Genomic DNA, 23,332 nt, shown 5'->3' with positions numbered 1-23,332 from the left:
ACTGTGATGAAATATGAACTGATTTTGTGATGAAATATGAACTGATTTTGTGACATGATTGTTTGAATTCTGATTTTGTGAAATCTGATTGTGTTAACTCTGATTTTGTGACATGATTTTGTCATTGTGAACTCTGGTTTTGTATACTCTGATTTTGAGAGATGATTTTGTGAACAAAGAATTTTTTGAACTTGAGATGTTGTTTGTATAATGTATACTCTGATTTTGGAATTTGGATGTTGTTTGTTCATTTGTTGTGAACTTGAGAGTTGAGATTATTGGGTTGGATTGCTGGTAATATTTAGGTATGGAAGAAAGTATCAACCAAGATCTACCTAGGAATAATAATGCTGAAAATAACTCTGCTTCGAATGAACGTTCTCTTCTTCCCGCGAGTAACGAAAATCAATCACAAACTTATAGTGTTCGGGGGAAAACTGATCCTGCTTGGAGATACGTTGCTTTACAGAATATAAATGGAAAACCGCATTACCAATGCTTATTTTGTCTGAATACTTTTGGGGACGGGGGAATTAATAGAATGAAAAAGCATTTGGCGAAGATAGGTGGAGACATTAAGAAGTGTTCTAAGGTCCCGTATGATGTAGAAAAACAAATGTAAGGTTTATTGAAAGAGATTCAGAAAAGTAAAACTAGTAAAAGGAAAGTAAGTTTCAATGAAGAGGGTACCGATGAGTGTGAGGATGCAATTGATGAAGCAATAGCGCAAGAGGAACAACAAACTCTGAGTCAGTTACCAACTAAGGAGGTTGTTGGACTTGGAGGCGATCCAAAAAAGAAAGCAAAAACCATTATTCCTCCTATGTTTGCACCAAGAACAACTCCGGGAAGTCAATGAAGTCTGAAAAGCGTGTTTCATAACAAAGAGGCGCTTCATGAAGTTGATAAGCGAGTGGCTAGATGGCTTTTGGATTGTAAGATTCCTTTCAATGCGGTTATGTCACCTTTTTTTCAAGATATGTTGGATGGTGTAGCTGGCTATGGGCCTGGTTATATAGGTCCTTCTTATGACTCTTTGAGGGTTAACTTATTAGCCGATCTCAAAAGGGAGTGTCAAATGGTTGTTGATAGCTATAGGTCTGCTTGGAAAGAAACTGGATGTACTCTCATGGCTGATGGTTGGATAGATCAAAGACAAAGAACGTTGATTAATTTTTTGGTTTATTGTTCGAAAGGGTTGTGCTTTGTGAAATCTGTAGATGCCTCAAGTATGGTTAAAAATGCTTCTAGCTTGTGTGACTTGTTTTCAGAGGTGATTGAATGGATTGGACCTGATAATGTTGCTCATGTAGTAACCGATAATGCTGTGAATTATGTTGCTGCTGGTAGGCTTATTAATAAGAAATTTGAAAATATTCACTGGTCATCTTGTGCTGCTCATTGCTTGAATCTTATTCTAAAAGATATAAGCATCATGCCACATATTTCTAGCCTTGCAACACGTGCTTCAAAGATTACCGTGTTTGTATATAATCATACGGTGTTCTTGTCCTGGCTAAGACAAAAAGATGATTGGAAGGAGATTGTTCGTCTAGGTCCAACTTGTTTTGCCACTATCTTCCTCACATTGATGAGTATCTTTGAGCACAAATCGGAATTACAACAATTGGTTGTTGATACACACTTTACCGGACACAAATTAGGAAGGAGTGCTAATGATAGAACTGTGAGTGCAATTATCCTAGACAATAAATTTTGGGATGATTGTTTTACTGTATGCCAAATTGTGAGTCCGTTGATTAAATTGCTGAGGTTTGTAGATGCCGATGATAAACCATCATTGGGAATTGTTTATGAAGGTATGCTGAGGTCAGAAAATGGAATCAAAGAAATGTTCAAGCATAGGAAGAGTGTATATCAACCTTACACAGAGATTATCAACTCAAGATGTGACAAACATTTGAAAAAAAATCTTCACGCAACAGCCTATTTCTTGAATCCTGAGTGCTTTTTTTCTGAAAATTATAGAGAATCACCTGATGTCATGCGAGCTTTACTTGATCTTGTTACATTGCATTGCAAGGTTAATAATTTAGATTCAGTTGAGGCAATGAAAGAAATACACTTATATAGAGATCGAAAGGAAAGCTTTGATAGGCCTGAAGCTGTTCCAACTGCAAAAAAATTTCAACCTGGTAATAATATCTGTTTGATAATAAGCTTTAGTTATTTACTTATTTTATGTTTTGGTTTCCTTAATTTGATAACTAATACTTGAGATATGGGATTGTAATTTGTAGATGAATGGTGGAGGTTGTTTGGTAGTTCTGCTCCATGTTTACAAAAAATTGCAGTTCGCATTCTTAGCCAAGCATCTGCTTCTTCAGGATGTGAAAGGAATTGGAGTCTTTTTGATCAAATTCATACAACAAGAAGGAATAGATTGGAACATGATAGGCTACGTGATATTGTGTATGTTACATATAATTTGCGTCTTAAATCCAGGTAATCTATATTTCATCCTTTTATTTCATATCATTAGATTTTGTATAGCTAATATACTAGGCTTATCATCTATTGTATTTAATTTGTTAGGAATGAAAGAAAAAAAAGAAAGCAAAAGTCGCAATATGATCCAATCGATATTGAAACTATTGATAAGATTGATTTTTGGGTGACGGAAGAGGTTGTTGAAAAAGAGCCTGATCTTCCAAGTAATATTGAAGACTTGCTTCGTGAGTATTATAGTTTATTGATCAGACAATAAATTACAATAGCTTTTATCTTTAATTTATTGATAATGTGTTATATTTTCTTAGATGAGATTGATGCTGATTTAGATCAAGGTGGTGGTGGTGGTGGTAGTACTAGTACATTTTATGCTGCACCACTTGCTTTTTCTGGTCCAAGTAGTGGAAATGAAGGTGATGAAATCAATGAGGCAAATCTGCAGCAAATTATGGAGGATTTTGATGATTGATGACAAACTTGGATCATTTTGATGCTGCTATGTTATGTTTGATTGGTTGTTTGTTGACTTTTGAACTTTGAATTTGTATTTGAATGTGATTATAACATTTGGTTTATGTAGTACTTTTAATTTGAATGATATTTTAAAGTTTAGATTAGATTATAATTATATTTTCATGTGCTTATTTATATTTTATTTATTATTTTATTATAAAACGGTTTTTACGATTCAACTACGGTCAAACCGGTTAAACCTATGAACCAATAAACCAGTGCTTAGAGCGGTTCGATGACCTGTTCGATTTTCAGAACCTTGGTATTCATACTAAATCGAACTTAGTAACTTCGATTTATTAATGTAACACTAAGTCGAATCTAATTGATTCGATTTATATATAAATGCAAACTCTAATTTTATTTAGAATATTGATGTAATATTAGATTGCATTTTTTTCTTTACGTGAATTACCCGAGATTTTAAAAGGAGGTAGGATTTGTATATTATGATTCAAAAAATATTTTATAAAAATAGTTAAAATTTTAAATTCTATTTGTTAGAGTACATTTAAAATATTATAGTATATTAAAATTTAGGTATATCTCCAATGGTGTTATGATTGTACATCACGCTGATCACAGTATTTGAATGCTGAATTTATTTTTCAGTTCATTATAAATGGTAAGATGATATTAAAATCATGGTATCCACCTTCGAAACTTTCTTCTTTCGTTTTTTTGAGTTCTATCAGAACTCACTCTTGTTTGTTTTTGTGTCGACTTTTACTTCAATATTCCAAATTTGAATCATCTTTCTACTCGGTTTAACAACTTCAATTTGGTAATCTTCCTCTACTCCGTTGTATGTTCAACATTACCTAAAATTTCTACAATTTTGCCTGCACTCTGAGTTTTTAAAATTCCATATGTGCCCTGAGTTTCGGCAAGTTTATTTGCATTTTAAGTTTCGACCATTTATTTTTGGCCTTAGTGTTTTACAGTTCCTTTTAGTTTTTTCAAGAGTTTCAAATCTATGAATTTTTTAAACAAGTAGTGTTTTCATTGGTTTCTTATTCCATTGATTTTAATAATTTGTGCCGCTTGAGTTTAAGGAAGTATTAGAATATATTGACTATTTAGGATATTATAATTTAATATATATCTTGTATTGATTTTATATTGCTGATTTAGTTTGATATTATGTGATTTCCATTATGATTAGATTCTATCATTATCTTATAAATACACAATTTTTATCATACAAATTACAGTAACATTCGAATATACCATTTTATCATAAATTTCAATATAAGTGCTTATTTATAGACAAAATATAAAATTTATTCATAATAACAAGATCAATTTAATATTAAATTAAATTAAAATAAAATCAATATAAGATATATATCTAGATATACTACATTAAATTATAATATTCTAATAAATATTATATATATATATATATATATATATATATATATATATATATATATATATATATATATATATATATATATATATATATATATATATATATATACTCAAATAAAGTTTTTACATAAACAACTTGCTTTATATTTTATTTAGTCGTGAAAATGTGCATTGTACAAATCTATACATAGACTTTCTTTGACATCATTATTTTTTGGACTTAATTTTTATTTGTATGATAACTTTTCCTTTTGAGATAGAAATTATATATTCTCATGTAACAAAAGTACCAAAATTTGGTATTCACTTAGATATATCTTAAATTTAAGGGAAGGAAAAGATCAGCAAATAATAAAAACTAAATGGAATTCATTCAATGTTTATAAGAAAAGATTCCACAATTGAGTATAATGATAATAAAATTAATGTTAGAATGATATATTAGTAATATAAAATATTTTACATAGTTTAGTAATTATTAAGATTGCGAGAATTAGATTGGTCAATAAATTAATAAGATGATTGATTTACTGATTCAATAGTCTGATCAGGGTTCAACTGATTTAATTAAATATTAAATAAAATTATTAAAAATTTAATATATAATTTTAAATATGTAAATTCAATCATTTTTAATCTAATAAAATTTTACAATTTTTACATAATAAATTATCTATAATTTATTAATAAAAATTTATAAACAATTTCATTAAAATTTATAACTAAAGTAGATCAAAACGCACGTAAATGATAAACACATAATATTTTACCACAAAAAAAAAAGAAAAATAGCATTGACAAACAAGTTTTCAATTAAACAAAGACAAAGAATCATTAGAAAATCAGCAATAACATTAACCATCAATAAAATTAACTCACAGAATCTGAAAATTAGGAAGCCAACAACAATATTATTTCAGCAACAACATTATTTCAGAAAATCAACAACTCAAGATAATTAAAAATTAACAAAATCAGTAGTTTAATACTATTAAGTATTAACTTAGCAACTCATAATCAGTAAAGTAGTAAAATCAGCAACTCAATCAGTATTATTTTTTTGAGAGAGAGAAATGGGTGGGAGAGGGAATTTTGATCTTTGAATCTTTTTTTAGAGGTAAATATCAAATAGGTACTCGAAAGATTCTGACGTTGACAAAATGGTATCTAACTTTTGTTATTGACAAAATAAACCCAAAAAAATTTTAAAAATTAACAAAAACACCAAAATGTTAAAGCATGACATCACATTGAACGAAAAACGATGATCTAACAATCGAAAGAGTTTCAATGATAGTGGCAAAGAGCACCGATGGTGTTTTTGGCAAGGAGGGGAGCTTGCAGCTGTGATAATGTTGTTTTCGCATCTCATTCTTTCTTAGTCTCGCATCCCACCTCTCATTCGTCTTTCTCTCTTCCTCTTTAGTTTAAAGAAAAAGAGAAAATTGAGAGAGAAATTGAGAACAGAAGCGAAAGAAGAGGCGCCGATGAAAGGAGGATTGTTGCTCGCTATCACCGTTGTTGTCGTGATTGCAAGGGGAGAAAGTCCGAAGAGTACAGAGAAACGCAACTTGAGAAAGAGAGAGAGAGAGAGAGAGAGAGAGATGTTGAGAGGACACAGGTACGACGATGAAGAGGAAGGAGGGAGATGTCCCATCGTTGCATTGTTGTCGTGCATTGTCACTGTCCTTGGAACCAGTTGGAGTTGTCGCCTTCGACGCAAGAGAGAGTGAGCTTGATTCTTCTTCTTCCCTCTCTTCTGTTTCTCTCTCGATCTTCACTTCTTCTTCAAGTTAGAGAGGAAGAGAGAAAGGTGAACAAGAGGTGGGATGGGAGTCTGAGAGAGAACGAGATGTGAAAATGCCATGGTCGCAACTGCAAGCTCCCCTCATTGTCGAAAATGCCATCGGAGCTCTCTACCATTATCACTGAAACTTTTCCAATTGCTAGATAAGTGTTTTCCTTTCAATGTAACGTCATGTTTTCATGTTTGGATATTTTTGTCAAATTTTATATTCTTTCGAGGGTTATTTTGTCAATAACAAAGGTCAGGTACCATTTTGTTAGCGCCAGAATTTTTTGGGTACCGATTTGATATTTACTTCTTTTTAAAATAAAAAAATTAAAAAATGACGTCATTCTAATGCATCTGGTCCGAATAAAAAACTCTTTAAAAAATTGACCTGATTCTGACTGTTTACTGTTAACCGCCAATTCGGCCAGTTTGTATATTATTTTTTTGTCTGGCAATGTTTTTACCTCAATTGGACCTGCAATTAGGGAATCAATTCACAATTAATCTGATCAAATCGGGTGATCTTCAGGTCTAATTTTTAGAATTATGATAATTATATTAATTTTTTTAAATGATTAATTATATAATTAGTCTATTAATATAAAAGATAGTTATTATTTTTACGAATATACTATTATATAATTAAATATGTGTGTAAAATTATTTTATACTTATACATTAAAATTAAAATGTTAGGATGAATACTAATTTTTTTAATATGCAAATAAACATTATTGATTCGTTTGCATTATTTTTTCCAAGTCAAGAATCTCGGTGTGCTCTTTTCATTTCGTGTAAGATTGTGTAGTTAACCTAACCCACGCGTCCCTTGTAGTTTTATTCCCTCAAGTACTATAGCTTTCAATTTATTCTTTAGTCTTTTAAATATTCACGACCTGAAAAAGATAATTAAGCTATTTTAGTGTGAAACTTGTTCGATATGTATAAGTACGAATCTAGTAGGCACTCAGAAAATTTAACTAAAAAGAAATAAAAAAAACGGATCACTGTAGCGCTAGTTGTAGTCTTGTAGGTAAAAAGATAAAGGGAAAAAAAAGTAAAAAATAGCTTAAGAATCTAACCACTTAAATAACTTTATATGCTTTTCTACCTAAAAAAAAAAAAAAACATAATTTTATGTGATAGAATGTTTTCGGTACTTATCATCACCAAAAACTGTGGAAAAGTTTAGGACATACAGTTCAGAATATATAAACAAAATTAGAGTGAATCTGATAACTAATAAAGTGCCTTTAGCTATAAAATAGCCGAATGGATAAGTTTGTCTTCTAATTAATTAAGCTTAATTATGGTTATGGAAACAGGAAAAGGGTTAAAGGCAAAGTAGTGGCTGGGGACTGTGTTTTTGTATATAATAGATATATAATTGTTAAGTCATTGGTTGTTGATAACTACGTTTGATATGAACTTGATGATGGATCCGTTAGATATGTATTAATTGATAGTGTTATTATTATTTATTAGACAATAAGTAAAGATAAAGCACCAATTAAGGAAATGTTAAGTATATTCAGAGACACAATTTTCCTAGAAAAACCGCAGTTACTGCTAAGAATACTGCACTACTACCCTCAAAAAAAGGAAATTAATTATAGTATAGTATTTATTCTTCAATCATTTCATCAAAGTAGAAAAATTTAGAATGCTGTATTGCTGTGTATGTTAGTCTTCAATCATTTCACCACTTCCTATTTCACATGGTTACTGATTAAACATTGTTCTTTAATTAATAGTGTTTGAGAGGTGATTTCAAATGGTAGATAATTAAGGTTAAGGGGATGAGAATTATAGAGTTTCTGGGAAGAAAGCTTTCTAAGCAAGTAATGCCGAGTAAAATTAAAATTTAAAGTGATGAAAACTGTATACTGAATTAACTAATTTGATAATGAATCTATCAGTGATTACGATGAGTATTAAGCTTATACAGAGAGATTGCTAAGATGCTAAGATACAAAGATAAAGACTTTCTAACCATTTATAAACAAAATGCACAATAACTTAATAGTTAAGTCACACTATGTTAAATTTTAATTGTTGTTGTTTTTCATTACTAGCTTTCATTTGGATTGAAAATAAATCAGGTCAACTTTACTCTTACCAAGTCAAATCTATAATGTATTTAACTTATTTGAATTTAACATGTAATTTATTATAGACTTTATTTTAAGTATTAAGCTTAATCTATTATTGAATCTGATTTAACTTTAAATCTGATAAAAGACCTAATATATATAACTTTTTACTAAAATAAAAAATAAAAAATATTTAAAAAATTCAAAAAAGTATTTATATGCAATATACTAAATTCAATTTTTATAATAGTATCTAAACTTAAAGTATTTAAAATATAAAAAAATATTTATAAAATATTAATAAATTTAAAATTTTTAATAAGTATTTTATTAAGTTCAGATAAGAGATTTGATAAGTTTATTAGACTATTTTATAAGATAGGATTTGGTCTATTAATAGAATTAGGCTTTTAAATTAGTATGGGTTTAGAACTATTTTATAATAGATCAGGCCGAATACAGGTTAGACTATAGACCTCTAACAGATCGCCTGACTTATTTTCACCCATAGTCTTAACACCTCTTTTAAACTCGAATGAGATTTTTAAACCCCTTAAAATTTAATCTTTAACCAGGCAGATTCTTGAATTAGAAAAGTTCGTATTTGATGAACAATTTCATAAAAAAATAGTGGTAGAAGAAGATCAAAGAAGGTTGAAAGTAACGATGATTGGTGGTAGGATTAATTTTGGAATTTAACATTTTTTTTAAACGGAGCCTACAAAAAATTTAAGGATTGGATATTTTTGTCAAATATAATTCATTTTTCATGGATATAAAATTTATTTAGTTCTTTCATGATCAGAAATGACTATTTATTCTATACATTATGATAAAGATGGATGTATCTAGGGATGGCAATGAGAGGACCTCCAGTGACGGATCCAGAAAATTTTGATAGTGGGGACAAAATTTATATAACATGATAATAATTTTGATAATAAAAATAATATGTGTATATAAAAAATTAAATATTAAATTATCTATTAACCACCTCCAGTGACGGATCTAGAAAATTTTGATAGTGGGGACAAAATTTATATAACATGATAATAATTTTGATAATAAAAATAATATGTGTATATAAAAAATTAAATATTAAATTATCTATTAACCACTATATATATATATATATATATATATATATATATATATATATATATATATATATATATATATATATATATATATATATATCGGTGTATAAATATATGAATTATTTAACTTATTTTTAATGTGTATTTTATATTTTATATATTTTATATAGATAATTATTTTTTATGTACATATAGCATGAATATTGTTATGATTATATTTTGTTATTGTAAAATATGATTAACCTTCAAAATATCTAATATACAAATTAAAACACTAAAATAGTAATTTAAATAATAATATATAATTTAAAATTCTATTCTTTTAGGTTTTATATTTTTAAAAAATTAAGTAATTTTTCTCTTAACACTACTATCAAAATTTCTTTCTTTCCATATATATTACTAAACAATTATTTAAAAATTCACTTTCCAACACAATTAGAAACCGACTTTTATTGATATTCATAGTTAAAAAAGTTCTTTCAATTAATATAGTTGCTATGCAAAAATTAAAGCTAATTTGAAAAGAAGATAAATAATATTCTTTTTAATTGATTCTTATAGAATTGATCATTCTAACAAATATCTAATATAAAATTTTTAAATTAACAATTAAGTACTAAAAATTGAGTAAAAATTTATTGTGGGGTCAAATTTAATAATCCAATGAGACAAATAAATATTATTATCATATATTATTAAAAAAAATTCAAATTATAGTGGGGGCGCTTGCCCCCACACCACTGCACTTGGAACCGTCCCTGGACCCCTCTTTCGCTCCCCATCCCCATTTAGTAAAATGCATCTTGTTTCCACCCTATCTCTATTATGGGTTTCTATTTATTTCTCCTCGTCGAAGAGGCAGATATCTATGGATATCTATGGATATTTAACTTAAATTTTAAAAAAAATTTAACATAATCATAATAAAATTCAATACAATTCAACTATATGTATCAAATTAAAATATAATCATACACAAATTCAACGTAATCAATATACACACAAAATTTTTAACATATAAATTAAAATGAATGACATAAAATTAAATAATTAGCTATTGCAAATTTAAATTATACACATAATTAATTTTTCATTTAAATATTATACACAATTAATTTGACATACAAATTAAAATGAATGACATAAAATTAAATAATTAGCTATTGTAAATTTAAATATTATACACATAAATAATTTGTCATTTAAATATTATACACATAATTAATTTGTCCTTTATAAAATAAGGGAAAAACTTTGTGGCTGCTGGGATTCGAGCCCAGGTCTCCACGGCCACAACGTGGAATTCTTACCACTAAACTACAGCCACTTAGTTGCTTTGATTTGGCCAAAATATTTTACTTATTGAATAATTTTGAATTAAGTTATTATTTCAACTATTTCGAAAAATAAATCTAATAGCTAATGTATCAGTAAAAAGTAAAAACTAAATTTGTATGTAATATGCTTGAGATAGTCATGTTACATACAAACTTAGTTTTAGAATAATAAATATTAATTGACTATTTTCAATCACTATTTTTTATACTTTGTTGTGATAGTTGAATATAATAAAATCAATTAAAACGAAAAAACAATTGGCACTCATTACAATTTATGAAGTTATGCTGGCTACTGCATAGCTGGATACCTTGTCCTCAATCATATTCTACTCTGCTCTCCTTTTTTTTATGATATATAAATTTCTTGTTTAAATGTCTCGGTTACTGCTGAATTTTAGATAAATCAAAATAATTATTTTTTATTTTTTAATTAGCAGTTTTGAATTTAACTTCTCAAAATAATAAAGAATAGGCCAATTCTATGGTGTCTATGAATTTTTGCCTAAATTTTGCTTAACTTTTTTTTTTTGTAGTAAGTTTTAATTTTTTAAAAATTATTTATTTTTATATCTTTTAAATTAAATAATAATTTTTAACTCTTTTTAGTAAATAGACACTACTTTTTAGGCACTATAACATTCACCTAAAGAATAATATATAATTTTATTTTAATACGCTGATATTATTAAACTTTTGCCATGATCTATTTTTATAAATAATTATTCACGCAATGATAAATGTCAGTATGTAATTAGATGCTGTAAATTTCTTTTTTAAACACGACACCAAAACTAAATTTATAAGAATTGTAGATATGAATAAAAAATCTCCCGACAGTCCTACAATTTTATAATATTTTCTCCAGTAATCATTATCCATCTTTGTTTGGACTTTGTTGGATACTAGCTTCTTGGTTGAACTTCTGAGTAATTTATGTGGAGAACCAAAAAAAATCATACAACTCATTGAAACTTTAATCAATTATAGCTTTGTCATTATATGCAGGCCAATGAGGGCATCTTGGTCATATCGACACAGACCTCAGTCACCTCACCCGTGACAAAATCAATTTTAACTATACTATAAGGATCTAAGTGTTAGAGCTTAGAACTAACAAATATAATTTCGCATCAATTTGTTAATAATCCCTCAGTTCTCTGTTATATATTGTTAGTTACAAAAAGAACTTAGTTTGAGTAATACAAAGAACTTAGTGTGATGGAAAATTTGAGTCCTTTCAATGAGTTCGGTTTTAGTGCAATTGAGGATAAACATAGTTCATCAAATTATACTTCTTGGGCTATAGAGGGAATGAATGAAGTGAACAAGGTTCAATTTTCTGGTGCTGAAGAGTGGGGTGAGTCAATGGGAATTGACCCTTTTGGGTCTAGTTTTGAATTCTTTCCTTCACAGCAGCAGCAGCAACAACAATTATCATATCTTGAGTATGGAACATTGGAGAATCTACAATTTGTTGCGGTTTCTCCACCACCACAAACCCATACATACTTTGATGACCTCCACATGTTTGATGAAAATCCAACAAGAATGGTTCCACTAAGTGAAGAAACTATTGCAAACGACAAACAGCAAAACTCATCAACTCCTTTAGCATCACTTGAGTTATTGAAGAGCTATGGCAGCAACAAAGGATTTAAGAAGTTATGTGATGAAGAGAAAATTATGCAACCAATTGATCACTCTGCTGCAGGTAATGAAGTTCTTGGAAGAAAGCTTTCAACTGACGATGTGATGAGGATAGCAGGAACAAGGTTCATTCAATCATCACCATCATCACCAAAATCTTTAGGATCATCAGCTTTGAAGTCAATTTTTAGCCACCCTTTTGGTCAATTTTTCTCAGGACTCTCTGGTGAGGAGAAAGAGGAGGTTCAACTTGCTGAATCACTCTTGGCTTGTGCTGAGAAGGTGGGGTTTAAGCAGTACGGGCGAGCCGGCAAGTTGCTATCTCAATGCGAGTCATCGTCTTCCAAGACCGGTTCACCAGTTAAGCGAGTTGTTCATTACTTCGCGGAGGCTCTTCGCCTCAGGATTGATCTTGAGACGGGAAGAATTTCATCCAAGGACTTGAAAAAGATGCAACCAATGGATCCTCGAGAGATAACCAAGAATCTCACCCCCTCTGTTTTGGCATTTTATGGAGCAGCTCCTTTCTGTCAGATCACAATGTTCACACTAGTCCAATCTATAATTGAAAATGTTACTGAGGCAAAGAAGATTCACATCATTGATTTTGAAATCAGAAAGGGTGTGCAATGGACAACCCTGATGCAATCCCTTGTGTCAAGAAATCGATGTCCTTTAGAGCTGCTTAAGATAACAGCTGTTGGAAGTGGAAGCAATTCGAAGCTTATCATAGAGGACACTGGAAAGAGGTTGAAGGATTTTGCAATAAGCTTGAAGATAAACCTTTGCTATGATTATGTTATTGTACCTGACATGCTGCAACTCAGAGAGGATCTATTTAAGATAGATCCTGAGGAAACAATTGTGGTTTACTCTCAGTATGCACTTGGCAGCAAGATTCAGCAGCCGGACCAGCTCGAAACTATCATGAGAGTTGTCAAAACAATAAGGCCTAGTGTACTTGCGATAACTGAAATTGAGGCGAGCCACAATTCGACTTCATTTGTAAACCGGTTCATTGAGGCGCTTTTCTACTTCAGTGCATTCTTTGATTGTTTAGAGAATTGTATGAAGCATGACGAGCCGAACAGGCTGGTTTTCGAGTCGCAGTACCTTGCTTATGGAATCAAGAACATATTGGCTGCCGAGGGAGCAGAGAGGAATGCTAGGAATGTGAGGATTGATGTATGGAGGGCATTTTTCTCCCGGTTTGGACTGGTGGAAACAGAGATTAGCATGTTATCTTTGTTCCAAGCTGAGCTTGTTGCTAAAAGGTTCCCTTGTGGAAGCAGTTGTACATTTGATAGGGATGGGAATTCCCTTCTTTTGGGGTGGAAGGGAACACCATTGAACTCTATTTCTGTGTGGAAGTTCCTATGAGGAAAATTTTATTTGTATGCTCTGATCAATGATTCTGGTTCTAGAAAACAAATACTCTTTGCTGCAAATTGAGATTTTACACTCACCATTATTCAGCCATCAGATAATGGTAGTTGTTATAATCTCAACATCTTGGTAGTGTGAAACTAGAATTCAGATTAGGAGTCCTTAGGGGCCTAACCTTGTGAATTATATTTCTACTTCGAGCGAGGTTTTTCCTGGTCCAATTATATTTTACTCTTACCACGAATTATTTTTCTTTGGTTAACTATGAATAAATTGTACTCAGAAAGATTTTGTCACTGAGAGAAATAATTCAAAAAATACAAACTACAAATAAACGCTATAAAGATAGTTAAATTTAACAAGAATAAGTATCCGTCTATCAAAATGTGTTTTTGTGACAACCACTTAGATTATGTTTGGTTGAAAGGAAAGAAATAAAGAGGAAAGAAAAAAAAAATTAAGTGAATTTTTATTTTTTTTAGATATGTTTGGATGAAAAGAAAAAAAATATTATAAAAAGACAATTTTATTCTTATATTATAAAATATATTGAAAAATGAAGAAATAGTATTAGAAATATTGAAAAAAATAGTTTTTTCTCTATTTTTTTTTAATATTAGAGAGAGAAAAAAATTAGTGGATTCATCTTTTTTTTTCTTTAATTTCTCTCCTCAACTAAATAATAAAAAATTTATTTATTTTTTGTTTTTCAAAATTATTATCGTAGATAAACACTTTCGAATACTATTTTAATAGTTTATTTTTAAACAATAATTATACTCATGATAATTGTTCATGTTATATACTAAAATGAAAGCACATAGCAGCGAAGGAATGTAAAATCTCTGCAGTAGAATATATAACAAATTTTACAAGAAATAATTATTTTTGGTTAAAAGTTAAAACTCGTGTATACTTGCCAAAAATGAAAACGGTTAAATATCTAATCAAATTTACTGAATCTACTTTATTAGATAATTCAAGAAGTATAATTTAGGGCATTGATGACAGTACTCACTTGAGGGAAGATTAAATCTGATGCGTGGTCAACGTCAACTAAAGTAGAAAGAGTGATACTGTGATAGACCCTTATGTTATTGACACGTGTCGATGATTATGGAGATGGAACGTCGTTGTTGAATTGCACTCTGACTCAGACTCTTGTCTCCTTTCCAATTTTCCATTCTCCTCCTACTCTAACGATCACAATTTCACAAACCTCGAACTCCTTTCACTCTGAGAAATTCCCCATATACCCTTGAGATGGCGGAGAAGTACAACATGAAGAACCCCGCCGTCAAGCGCATTCTCCAAGAGGTCAAGGAGATGCAGTCCAATCCTTCCGATGATTTCACGAGTCTCCCTCTCGAGGTTCTGTACTTTATTCCTTTAATTTTGTTTGTTTTTCTTAATTAGGGTTTATTGAAGCGTGATCTCTTTTTTGTTGTGGAGCAATTGTGTTGGATTCAGGTGATTGTTTATGTTATGGCATACTTATACTATTTTGTGAACTTGTGGCGAATTCAATAAAGCTTGGTATGTTGGATTCATGGCGCTAGTGGCTGATTTCAGAAACTCCTGTTAAGGGAATTGTTTGATTGAGCTTGTGTGAACTCTGCTGTTTCGTGAAATTGGAAGTGGCACAATTAAATTTGCTTCTGAAATTAAGTGGGACTGAGAGAGAAAAAAGAGGTGTTTACTACGTATTTAAATTTCTGCACTGGTTTTTAGGGATTGGTTGAATTGTGATTTTGATAGTTATCACTCCTATTAATGAAACTTGAGAGAGAGAGAGAGAGAGAGAGAGAGAGAGAGAGAGAGAGAGAGAGAGAGAGAGAGAGAGAGAGAGAGAGAGAGAGAGTTCATAGACTCACGGTGGCCATTTCTTCGTATTAAATTAGTTTGAGTCTGTGTTTATGAATTAATTTAGCATGGGAAGGGTAATGAGAATTTTTTCGAGAGTTTAGTTTAATGTGTCTTAGAGTATATTTAGCTAAATCCTAGTTTATTATATATTAGCGAGAAATAAAAGATTAATTTACCAATCTGCCCCCTCCTATAAGATTTTAAAACGTATTAAATGCGTTTAGTTATTTTAATATAAAAGGTAAAATTAGCAAAATACATTATAAGCTCTGATCATTACTTCTTTTTTGTTAAAAAAAATCTAAAAGATTTATGCAAGAGTAACTGGATAATGTTAAGCAATTCTCTCGTATCTGACTTCTCTCTTATCTATCAGATATCTTTCCTTTTCGTAGTTCCTCCAAACACTTGCTTAGTCAAAGACTCAAAATAGAACAATTTGCATATGTATGAATAATAAACACTTTGGAAACTTCTTTTTTTTTTTAAACAAAAATCTACCTACTTATGTAGGAAACAAGATCTTAGGGAAAAGATATGTTTACAATTTACAAGGTGCTGCTTGTACAGGACATCTTACTTCATCACTATTTATTTCGGCTTAGGAGTATACCCAACTTCCAACTTCATAAGTTTCTGTGACTTCTGTGTTATTCAAATGACTTCCGTTTATAAAAAATAAAAATAAAAATAAAACTAAAAAAAGATAAAAACTTTACTTCCAGGGAGCTTTGTCTGCATGATCTATAACTTGTTACCCATTGGAAAATAGTCTTTTGATTATTGAGTATATTTCGTGTTTGCTGTGACATCATGGCTCATAACTCATAAAACTTGGCTGAGCAACTTCAGTATCACCCTTGTTTTCAGGAAAATATATTTGAATGGCAATTTGCAATTAGAGGACCTCGTGATACTGAATTTGAGGGTGCTGTCTATCATGGACGGATCCAATTGCCTTCAGAGTATCCATTCAAACCACCTTCATTTATGTTATTGACGGTAAGATGCTGATTGAGGATAATACTATTATGTTAATCTTGTCTTTTGCGTTCAGTCTTTTGTGTTGGAAGTTTGGAACAACGAAACGCAACCTCTATTATTACATGCTTATAAGTTTTACTGTTATGCTATCAGCCTAATGGACGTTTCGAGACCCAAACAAAGATTTGCTTGAGCATATCAAATCATCACCCTGAGCATTGGCAACCATCATGGAGTGGTAAACAACTTTTCTTTTTTACCTGAGTCACTGCATTTGAGTAGCTAATTTGCAAGTTATCTGTGGTCTATAGATCGAGTTGCTCGATATGCATGTTATGCATGTTATGCTTTGTGCACTTTGATATTATATATGCATACAAGAGGAATTGGAATAGAATGTGAATTTTCCTTTGGTATATTTCATTGCTCTAATTTAATACATTACTTACAGCAAAGGTTCTGATTTAGTTGGTGTAAATTTCATTTGTCAGTAAGGACCGCTTTAGTTGCTCTGATTGCATTCATGCCTACCAACCCTAATGGTGCTTTGGGGTCGTTGGACTACAAGAAGGAAGAAAGGCGTACCTTGGCCATCAAATCTCGTGAAGCGCCTCCGAAATTTGGGACTCCTGAACGTCAAAAACTGATTGATGAGGTAAGATATTGCATATGTTTCACCTGAAAACATGTTTTCTGCAACTACCAACATATTGTGCATTTGTGCTGATTCTATTCTATTATCACAGATACACGAGTATATGCTAAGCAAGGCACCCCCTGTTCCTCAACATAGCTCCATACAACTACTCGAAGAAGAGCATTCCAGAGACGAGGAGGCTGAGTCCCAGGCAAATTCCCATAATCCTGAGGCTTTACCTGCTGAAGAGGGGATTCCAGATCAAGCAGGAGATAGAATTGTTGAAGAGGAGGTAGTTGTTGATGATAATCTTCAAGGAGTTGAAGCTTCAACGGAGATCCAATCCAATGTTTCAAGGAACCAGTCGCCCCATAATTCTGGTTTAAGGGTTCAAAATCCGAAGCCGGAGACTAGGATACAGCAAAAGCTTGATGATCATATTTTCACATTGATAGCCATTGGACTTGCCATTGCAATTGTGGCCCTTTTGCTGAAGAAGTTCGTTAAATCTTCCGATCAAGGACCAGTTTTCATGGATGGGTCTTAGATACGTTATTACTCACACTGGCTTTAGAGATTATAATCTTTAGGCATTAGCCTCGTGCTGTGAAGCAGTGAAGGATTATGATCTTTTCATGCCCTTTTTACGTGATAATGTTCTGTGAAGAAAAAGATAGACAATTCAAATAAGTGGAATTCTTGTAAATTTGCTCCGATGAAAAAATTGATAATACTACTTCCTTTATCTTGACCATCCAATAAATGAATGATAGCCTAATGTAGAATATTAAGTTACTAGACATCAATATATATATGAAGAGAATGAATAAGATCAATTACAAATACATCATATAAATTCTACACATTAGTACGTATATATCATCCTATCCCAATTCTTTATCAAGCGTGACCAAGGTTTAGAAAATTAAATGGTGAGGAAAACATTCCAAAAGCAGAACTTCGAGAGTTCCCTTCTCTATTATTAGGCCATTCACACGTTATGCATAATACAGTAGTATTTTGAGGGATAAAAAAATAGATGCTAGTTTCAACCTCTAGTAAATTGTTGACTTTCCTTTAACCCCGTGAGACAACACTAATCATGAATGACATCCTAAATTCATGGTTAATTCACCAAACCCAAATTCCTCATTATATTGTGTTATAAATCCCTTCTCCCGTGCCCCCCAACAATTGCATTTCCCCTGATTATTTTCCTTCGTTGCAAAACCTTTCAAGTAATCAAAATGAAACACAATTTCTCCACATTAATAATCCTCATATGTTTTTCGCTATTAAGTCAATCTAACGCCACCTTCCCTCGCTATTATCATCACCAGGCTCACGCGCCCGAGACAAGTCAGCAACCACACCACCCATTTGGCGCTCACATTTTCCATGATGACACCCCTGGAGCTGAAGCAACCCACCACTACCAGCTGGGTGTTGATGCTCCGGCACAATCGCCGTCGAGCCATGGCGGCGGTGGCCTTGACTCATCATCATTCTACTCTTCTTTCTCGGATCTCCTTAAAGGAACCTTACGCGGCCACACGTTAACAATGCCCGACGATATCACACACTTGTCAACCAAACACCACAACGAACTCAGACAAATATGCGGCCACACCGATTACCCTGACGTGTGCTTCTCCACCATCGCACCGCATCTCCACGGCGAGCACTTCGACCTCACCCACGTCCTCCAAGCTTCCATAACGGCCTGCTCGATCGAGTTGAAGCTGACCATAGAGAAGTCGAAGAGGCACTCGAGCACTTCGTCGCCGGAGAACCTAGGTGCAGTCATGTACGTGGACTGTAGGGTGCAGTATACCAACGCGCTTGAGAACCTCCAAAAAGCGAGTGATGCTGCTGCGGGGCGTGATCTTGGAACGGTTACCATCATGCTTAGTTCTGTTATGGCTGACGTGGCAACATGTGAGAGCGGTTTTCAGGATCTTGAGTCCTCTACCTTCGTTTCCGGGTCGGTTGGAATTATGGCAAGCAATTGTCTTACCATTGCTCATATGGTTCCCCATCAGTAGCTTTCATTTCTGTATATATTATTAATTTATTATGCTTTATTTATAATTTTCATTTTTATGTGCATATTAATTAACTAGAGTAAATTTCTCTTTAGTACAGGAAGCATTAACATTTGACATGTAGATTCTTGTATCAAAACAAAATTTTACTTTAGTTGATTGAAATATATGTATTGTATTGTATTTTCTTTTCCTTTTTTTTTTGTTTAACCTTTGTTTTTTCTTAATAGGCAATTTCAAACGAATGAGCAATTTCATACAAAGAACTTTATGTTTAAATAAAATAGTAGGTAGTATCGTATCTATTATTAATAGAGATAATTTCATCAACTCTTGTAAATTTTTGTTATTGTGAATATATTTTTTATTTACTTGATTTGTATATTATTTTCGGGTAATATTAAGAATTAACACTAATAAAAAGTTAATTAATTTTGATTCAAATGTAAGATAAAATTAAAGAAAATTCGTTGATCGCTTAGAATTTTCTATTATGTTATCTTAACAAGTTGTAAAATAGAAAATGATAATACTAAAAAAACACAAAAAAAATAGAAAATTAATTAATGCTAAATAAAATAAATTTTAGTTGTTTTTAGTTATTTTTTATTATTAAATATTTTCAAATAAAAAAATTATATGGTAATATATGATATTATTAAATGGATATATAAATGATTAACGTTTTATATGATGGGGATACAACTTATCAATTGTTGGACACATAAAATTCTTTACACTATGTATCATAATTAATGTCTTATAGACTTATAGTCATAGATGACTAAAAACAAATTAATAAGGAAAAATTAGGCAAAATTTGATACATTGTAGACAAATTTTAATTAGGAGAAAATTTTTATTACATGTCATATAGACAAACTTAAGTATGAAGGAAATATTAGAATTCAAAAAATAATAACATTCTTGACACTGTTTCCTTTATATAATTATTACTCATCACGGTTTGAGAACATTTTGATTTTTGAGCAACTAACTTTCAATATGGACGCCGGAAGGAGTATCAACTGAGACACATGATAACATAATACTATACATATGCAATCCACCAAAGCCCAAAGGCATCAAAACTTGGTTGTGTAGCACAAATTTATTCTCTGTCCTATACAATATCAAATTAGGAAAATAATTAACTTTTATTTTGATTGTCACTTTTCACCACAGTGACTGGACATGTGGCATGATTCACTACATAGTTGCTCACACTTCCCATAAAGGCCCTGCAAAACACGACATAAAATGAAAATTCATAATATGAAAATTCATAATGAGATTCATTCTACTCTTCATAACGAATTAACCATGAATAACCGAAATGCAATGCATGCTTCTCAAATCCTATGCTTTAAGTAGAAAGCATGATTATTAAAAGAACGTTTGCTACTTTGCTAGTAACCTTTGGAGGGGACCAAGGCCTCTATTTCCCATGAAAAGAGCCTCTAAAGGTATTGAATCGACTGCTTGGCAAATCTTTTCACGAGGGTCACCCCAAAAGATTTTCATGAGTACCTCTACCTGCCAAGGACCAAAGTTATTAACTTATTATAGTAAAATGCACATTATTATGCATCATAATGTCTGTTAACATATTCGTTATCAAGAACTCAAATCATACTTTTTTATCCTTTGCAGCTTTTTGGGACACTTCAATTGCTTCGGGAGTGGGCTTCAGTCCATATTTCTTCATGACCTCAGCATCAGTGAACTCGTTTAGGGGTATGTAAGCTGCATACCATCAAGATTCAAGAATGAATCCTTTGGCCTATGTATAACTAATTGTTTCAAGTGCAATTTAAATACGATACTTTAAATTTAAAAATATTATTTGTAAATTAAAATTAATCATTATATTCGTGTATGAATATATATTGTTTAATTTATTTTAAGTATGTATTTTATATTCAAATATTTATTTTATATTAATGTTGGTGATTAATTCTAGCATATACTTAATATGATTATGATTATTTATTCATTTATGAATGGGAATTATCATGCAAATAAAATAAGGTAGAAAATAATTTATTCTCTAAGTATCTGATATTTAGCAAAGTAATAATTGTCAACTACAAATAACTTACGAGCTCCGGTGAGTTCCCAGAGCTGCATCTCGCCATGCTCGTAGTTAACGTCTGGGCGAATGATGAGGAGGATGATATGGTCTCCTTCTCTGGCAAAATTTTCCACCGCCCATTTGAGCGCCGCGACGCTGCACGGCGAGAAATCCATGGCCACTCCCAGTCTCCTATGATTACTACGTGGCATGCTGATCACGTTGCTTTCTTTTATTTCTGGTTTCAGTTGTGTTTGCACTGTTGCTGTTTAATTATTTATTTATGTGTGAATGTTTTACGGAGCATTATTTAATCAACTACGTGAGGCCAAGAGAAAAGACGACGACAATTGCGTTCACACCTCATACCATTAGTGGCTGAGGCTGCTGTTAGATGAAAATTTGATATTTTGTTTATGATATGTTTTGTTAAAGAAATTATAGAAATTCATATTCACGTATTTGATAAGTGTTTTATTCGTATTTTTACTATGCTACTGGATAAACTCTAATTATCGTTGAAATTATTATCGAATTATATCAATAAAAACTTCGACAGAAATATTTTGTTAGAACTTTTGGATCTGACGATTTTTCCGACGCATACAATTTTCGGTTTTGACGACTTATATTAATAGTAATATTATTGTCGGATAATCTCATGCTAACTTTGAAGGTAAATTACTGAAAAAAAATTATAAATAAAAATCTATTTAAATATATTATATAATCTTAATCTTGTTATAAAAATTTATTTTTAAATTATTATTATACAAATCAAAAAATAAATATTCTTTTATATTAAAATAGTCCAAACTAAAAAAAATTAAGAGTTAAATGAAACTAAAAGTTGGCCTCGTGGATACGATGACTTAAAATGGGAGTTTTTTGGATTTTAGCTTGACAGAGCCAGCAAGAATGACAGACGACATTGAAGTAGTATCTTTAAAGACTAATTGGTTGTGAGCTTTCTAATCGTTCTAACAAAGGATAGCAAGCAATTAGAGATTTTGGTTAACATTTTTCAATGGGTTAAGCATTTTCGTTACTGTAGTCCACCATGTTCAAAAATCGTAAGAACTTTGAGGGAAAGGCAGTCCCGAAGATCATTCTGAGACCATACTTCCTTAATTCCAGAGTGAAGCAAGCAATAAGTGATTGTTTATGTTACTTCATGATAGTAAGGACATATTAGTGATGTGGATGGAAAGCAGCGGTAAATTTGAGCAAGCACTGGAAGGCGACCATGGAGAGTTTTTCAAATAAAGAGCTTAATTTTGTGCGGCAAGTTCAACTTCCATAATTCAATCCAATGCATTTTCTCTGTATATGATTAGGGTAAAGTTCAAGAGGCGGATAGTGAAATAAATAGCCAATTTTATAGACTAAAACTGTATTATAATATTTGAATTTGTTCAAATCCCATTGCAATTTATCCCAACTCCAATAAATTTTAACTGATAAAATCCTATTTACAACTTCTTAGGAAAATAATTATAAATGAGATTCTAATTCCAATTCCTATTTTCAGTAATTAAATCTTTAATTCTTGAAACCAAATTGAAAATAGCCTGCCTATTTGGCATTTTAAAAATCATTAAAGGATATGGAGGAGGCAGCCAAGGATCCTTCATGGTTCGAATATTTTTTTCAGTACTCAGAGTTCAGTTAAGACCTTTTTTAACAATTTAGCTTTCAGCTCTCCAGTATGCTCTTCCATCCCTAAGAAGATAAGATTATAGTTTTTGCAGTTATAGCATTACCATTTTTAAATTACTTACTTTTTAGGATTTTAGATAATAAAAAAATAGGCTGTGTTACAAATCACCAAAACTATTTGTCTAATAGTGTCAAATTCTGAATTCTAAGATCTTTAAATTTAAGGCCTCTTTCTTTTCATGGACAAGTCATAGTATTCCAGTTGATCCAAGTCATTTGTCTTTCAAAATCTTTTTACCCCCACCAAAATTGAGAAAGTAGGGAGGGAGTTTTCGAAATTAAACTAT

At 31.2% G+C, this 23,332-nt stretch overlaps 4 protein-coding genes and 1 non-coding gene across 5 annotated transcripts; 3 read left to right on the top strand and 2 right to left on the bottom strand.

The window, feature by feature from the left end:
• The first annotated feature begins 958 nt into the window (after positions 1 to 958).
• LOC112794670 (uncharacterized) lies at positions 959 to 2,941 on the top strand. The gene is made up of 4 exons (XM_025836657.1): positions 959 to 2,156; positions 2,262 to 2,466; positions 2,566 to 2,696; positions 2,781 to 2,941. The coding sequence occupies exons 1-4, from the start codon at positions 959 to 961 to the stop codon at positions 2,939 to 2,941; spliced, it is 1,695 nt and encodes a 564-aa protein (XP_025692442.1).
• Positions 2,942 to 10,602: 7,661 nt separating this feature from the next.
• On the bottom strand, positions 10,603 to 10,674 carry TRNAH-GUG (transfer RNA histidin (anticodon GUG)). The gene has a single exon. It is a non-coding gene; the product is annotated as a tRNA-His (tRNA).
• A 1,231-nt stretch (positions 10,675 to 11,905) lies between these two features.
• On the top strand, positions 11,906 to 13,714 carry LOC112796336 (DELLA protein RGL3). The gene has a single exon (XM_025838727.2). The coding sequence runs from the start codon at positions 11,906 to 11,908 to the stop codon at positions 13,712 to 13,714; it is 1,809 nt and encodes a 602-aa protein (XP_025694512.1).
• A 1,001-nt stretch (positions 13,715 to 14,715) lies between these two features.
• On the top strand, positions 14,716 to 17,952 carry LOC112796335 (ubiquitin-conjugating enzyme E2 32). The gene is made up of 5 exons (XM_025838726.3): positions 14,716 to 15,091; positions 16,457 to 16,588; positions 16,724 to 16,808; positions 17,062 to 17,225; positions 17,317 to 17,952. The coding sequence occupies exons 1-5, from the start codon at positions 14,984 to 14,986 to the stop codon at positions 17,752 to 17,754; spliced, it is 927 nt and encodes a 308-aa protein (XP_025694511.1). The 5' UTR covers positions 14,716 to 14,983; the 3' UTR covers positions 17,755 to 17,952.
• Positions 17,953 to 20,153: 2,201 nt separating this feature from the next.
• Positions 20,154 to 21,744, bottom strand: LOC112794214 (universal stress protein PHOS34). The gene is made up of 4 exons (XM_025836321.3): positions 21,355 to 21,744; positions 20,889 to 20,998; positions 20,670 to 20,788; positions 20,154 to 20,493 (listed from the first exon to the last, which is right to left on the bottom strand). Exons 1-4 carry the CDS (start codon positions 21,536 to 21,538, stop codon positions 20,403 to 20,405), a joined length of 504 nt encoding a protein of 167 aa, XP_025692106.1. The 5' UTR covers positions 21,539 to 21,744; the 3' UTR covers positions 20,154 to 20,402.
• Positions 21,745 to 23,332: the final 1,588 nt, after the last annotated feature.

Source organism: Arachis hypogaea, chromosome 4 (assembly GCF_003086295.3).
Source record: "Arachis hypogaea cultivar Tifrunner chromosome 4, arahy.Tifrunner.gnm2.J5K5, whole genome shotgun sequence".
In the NCBI taxonomy this organism is placed as follows: domain Eukaryota; kingdom Viridiplantae; phylum Streptophyta; class Magnoliopsida; order Fabales; family Fabaceae; genus Arachis; species Arachis hypogaea.
This window is presented reverse-complemented; position numbering and strand designations above follow the sequence as displayed.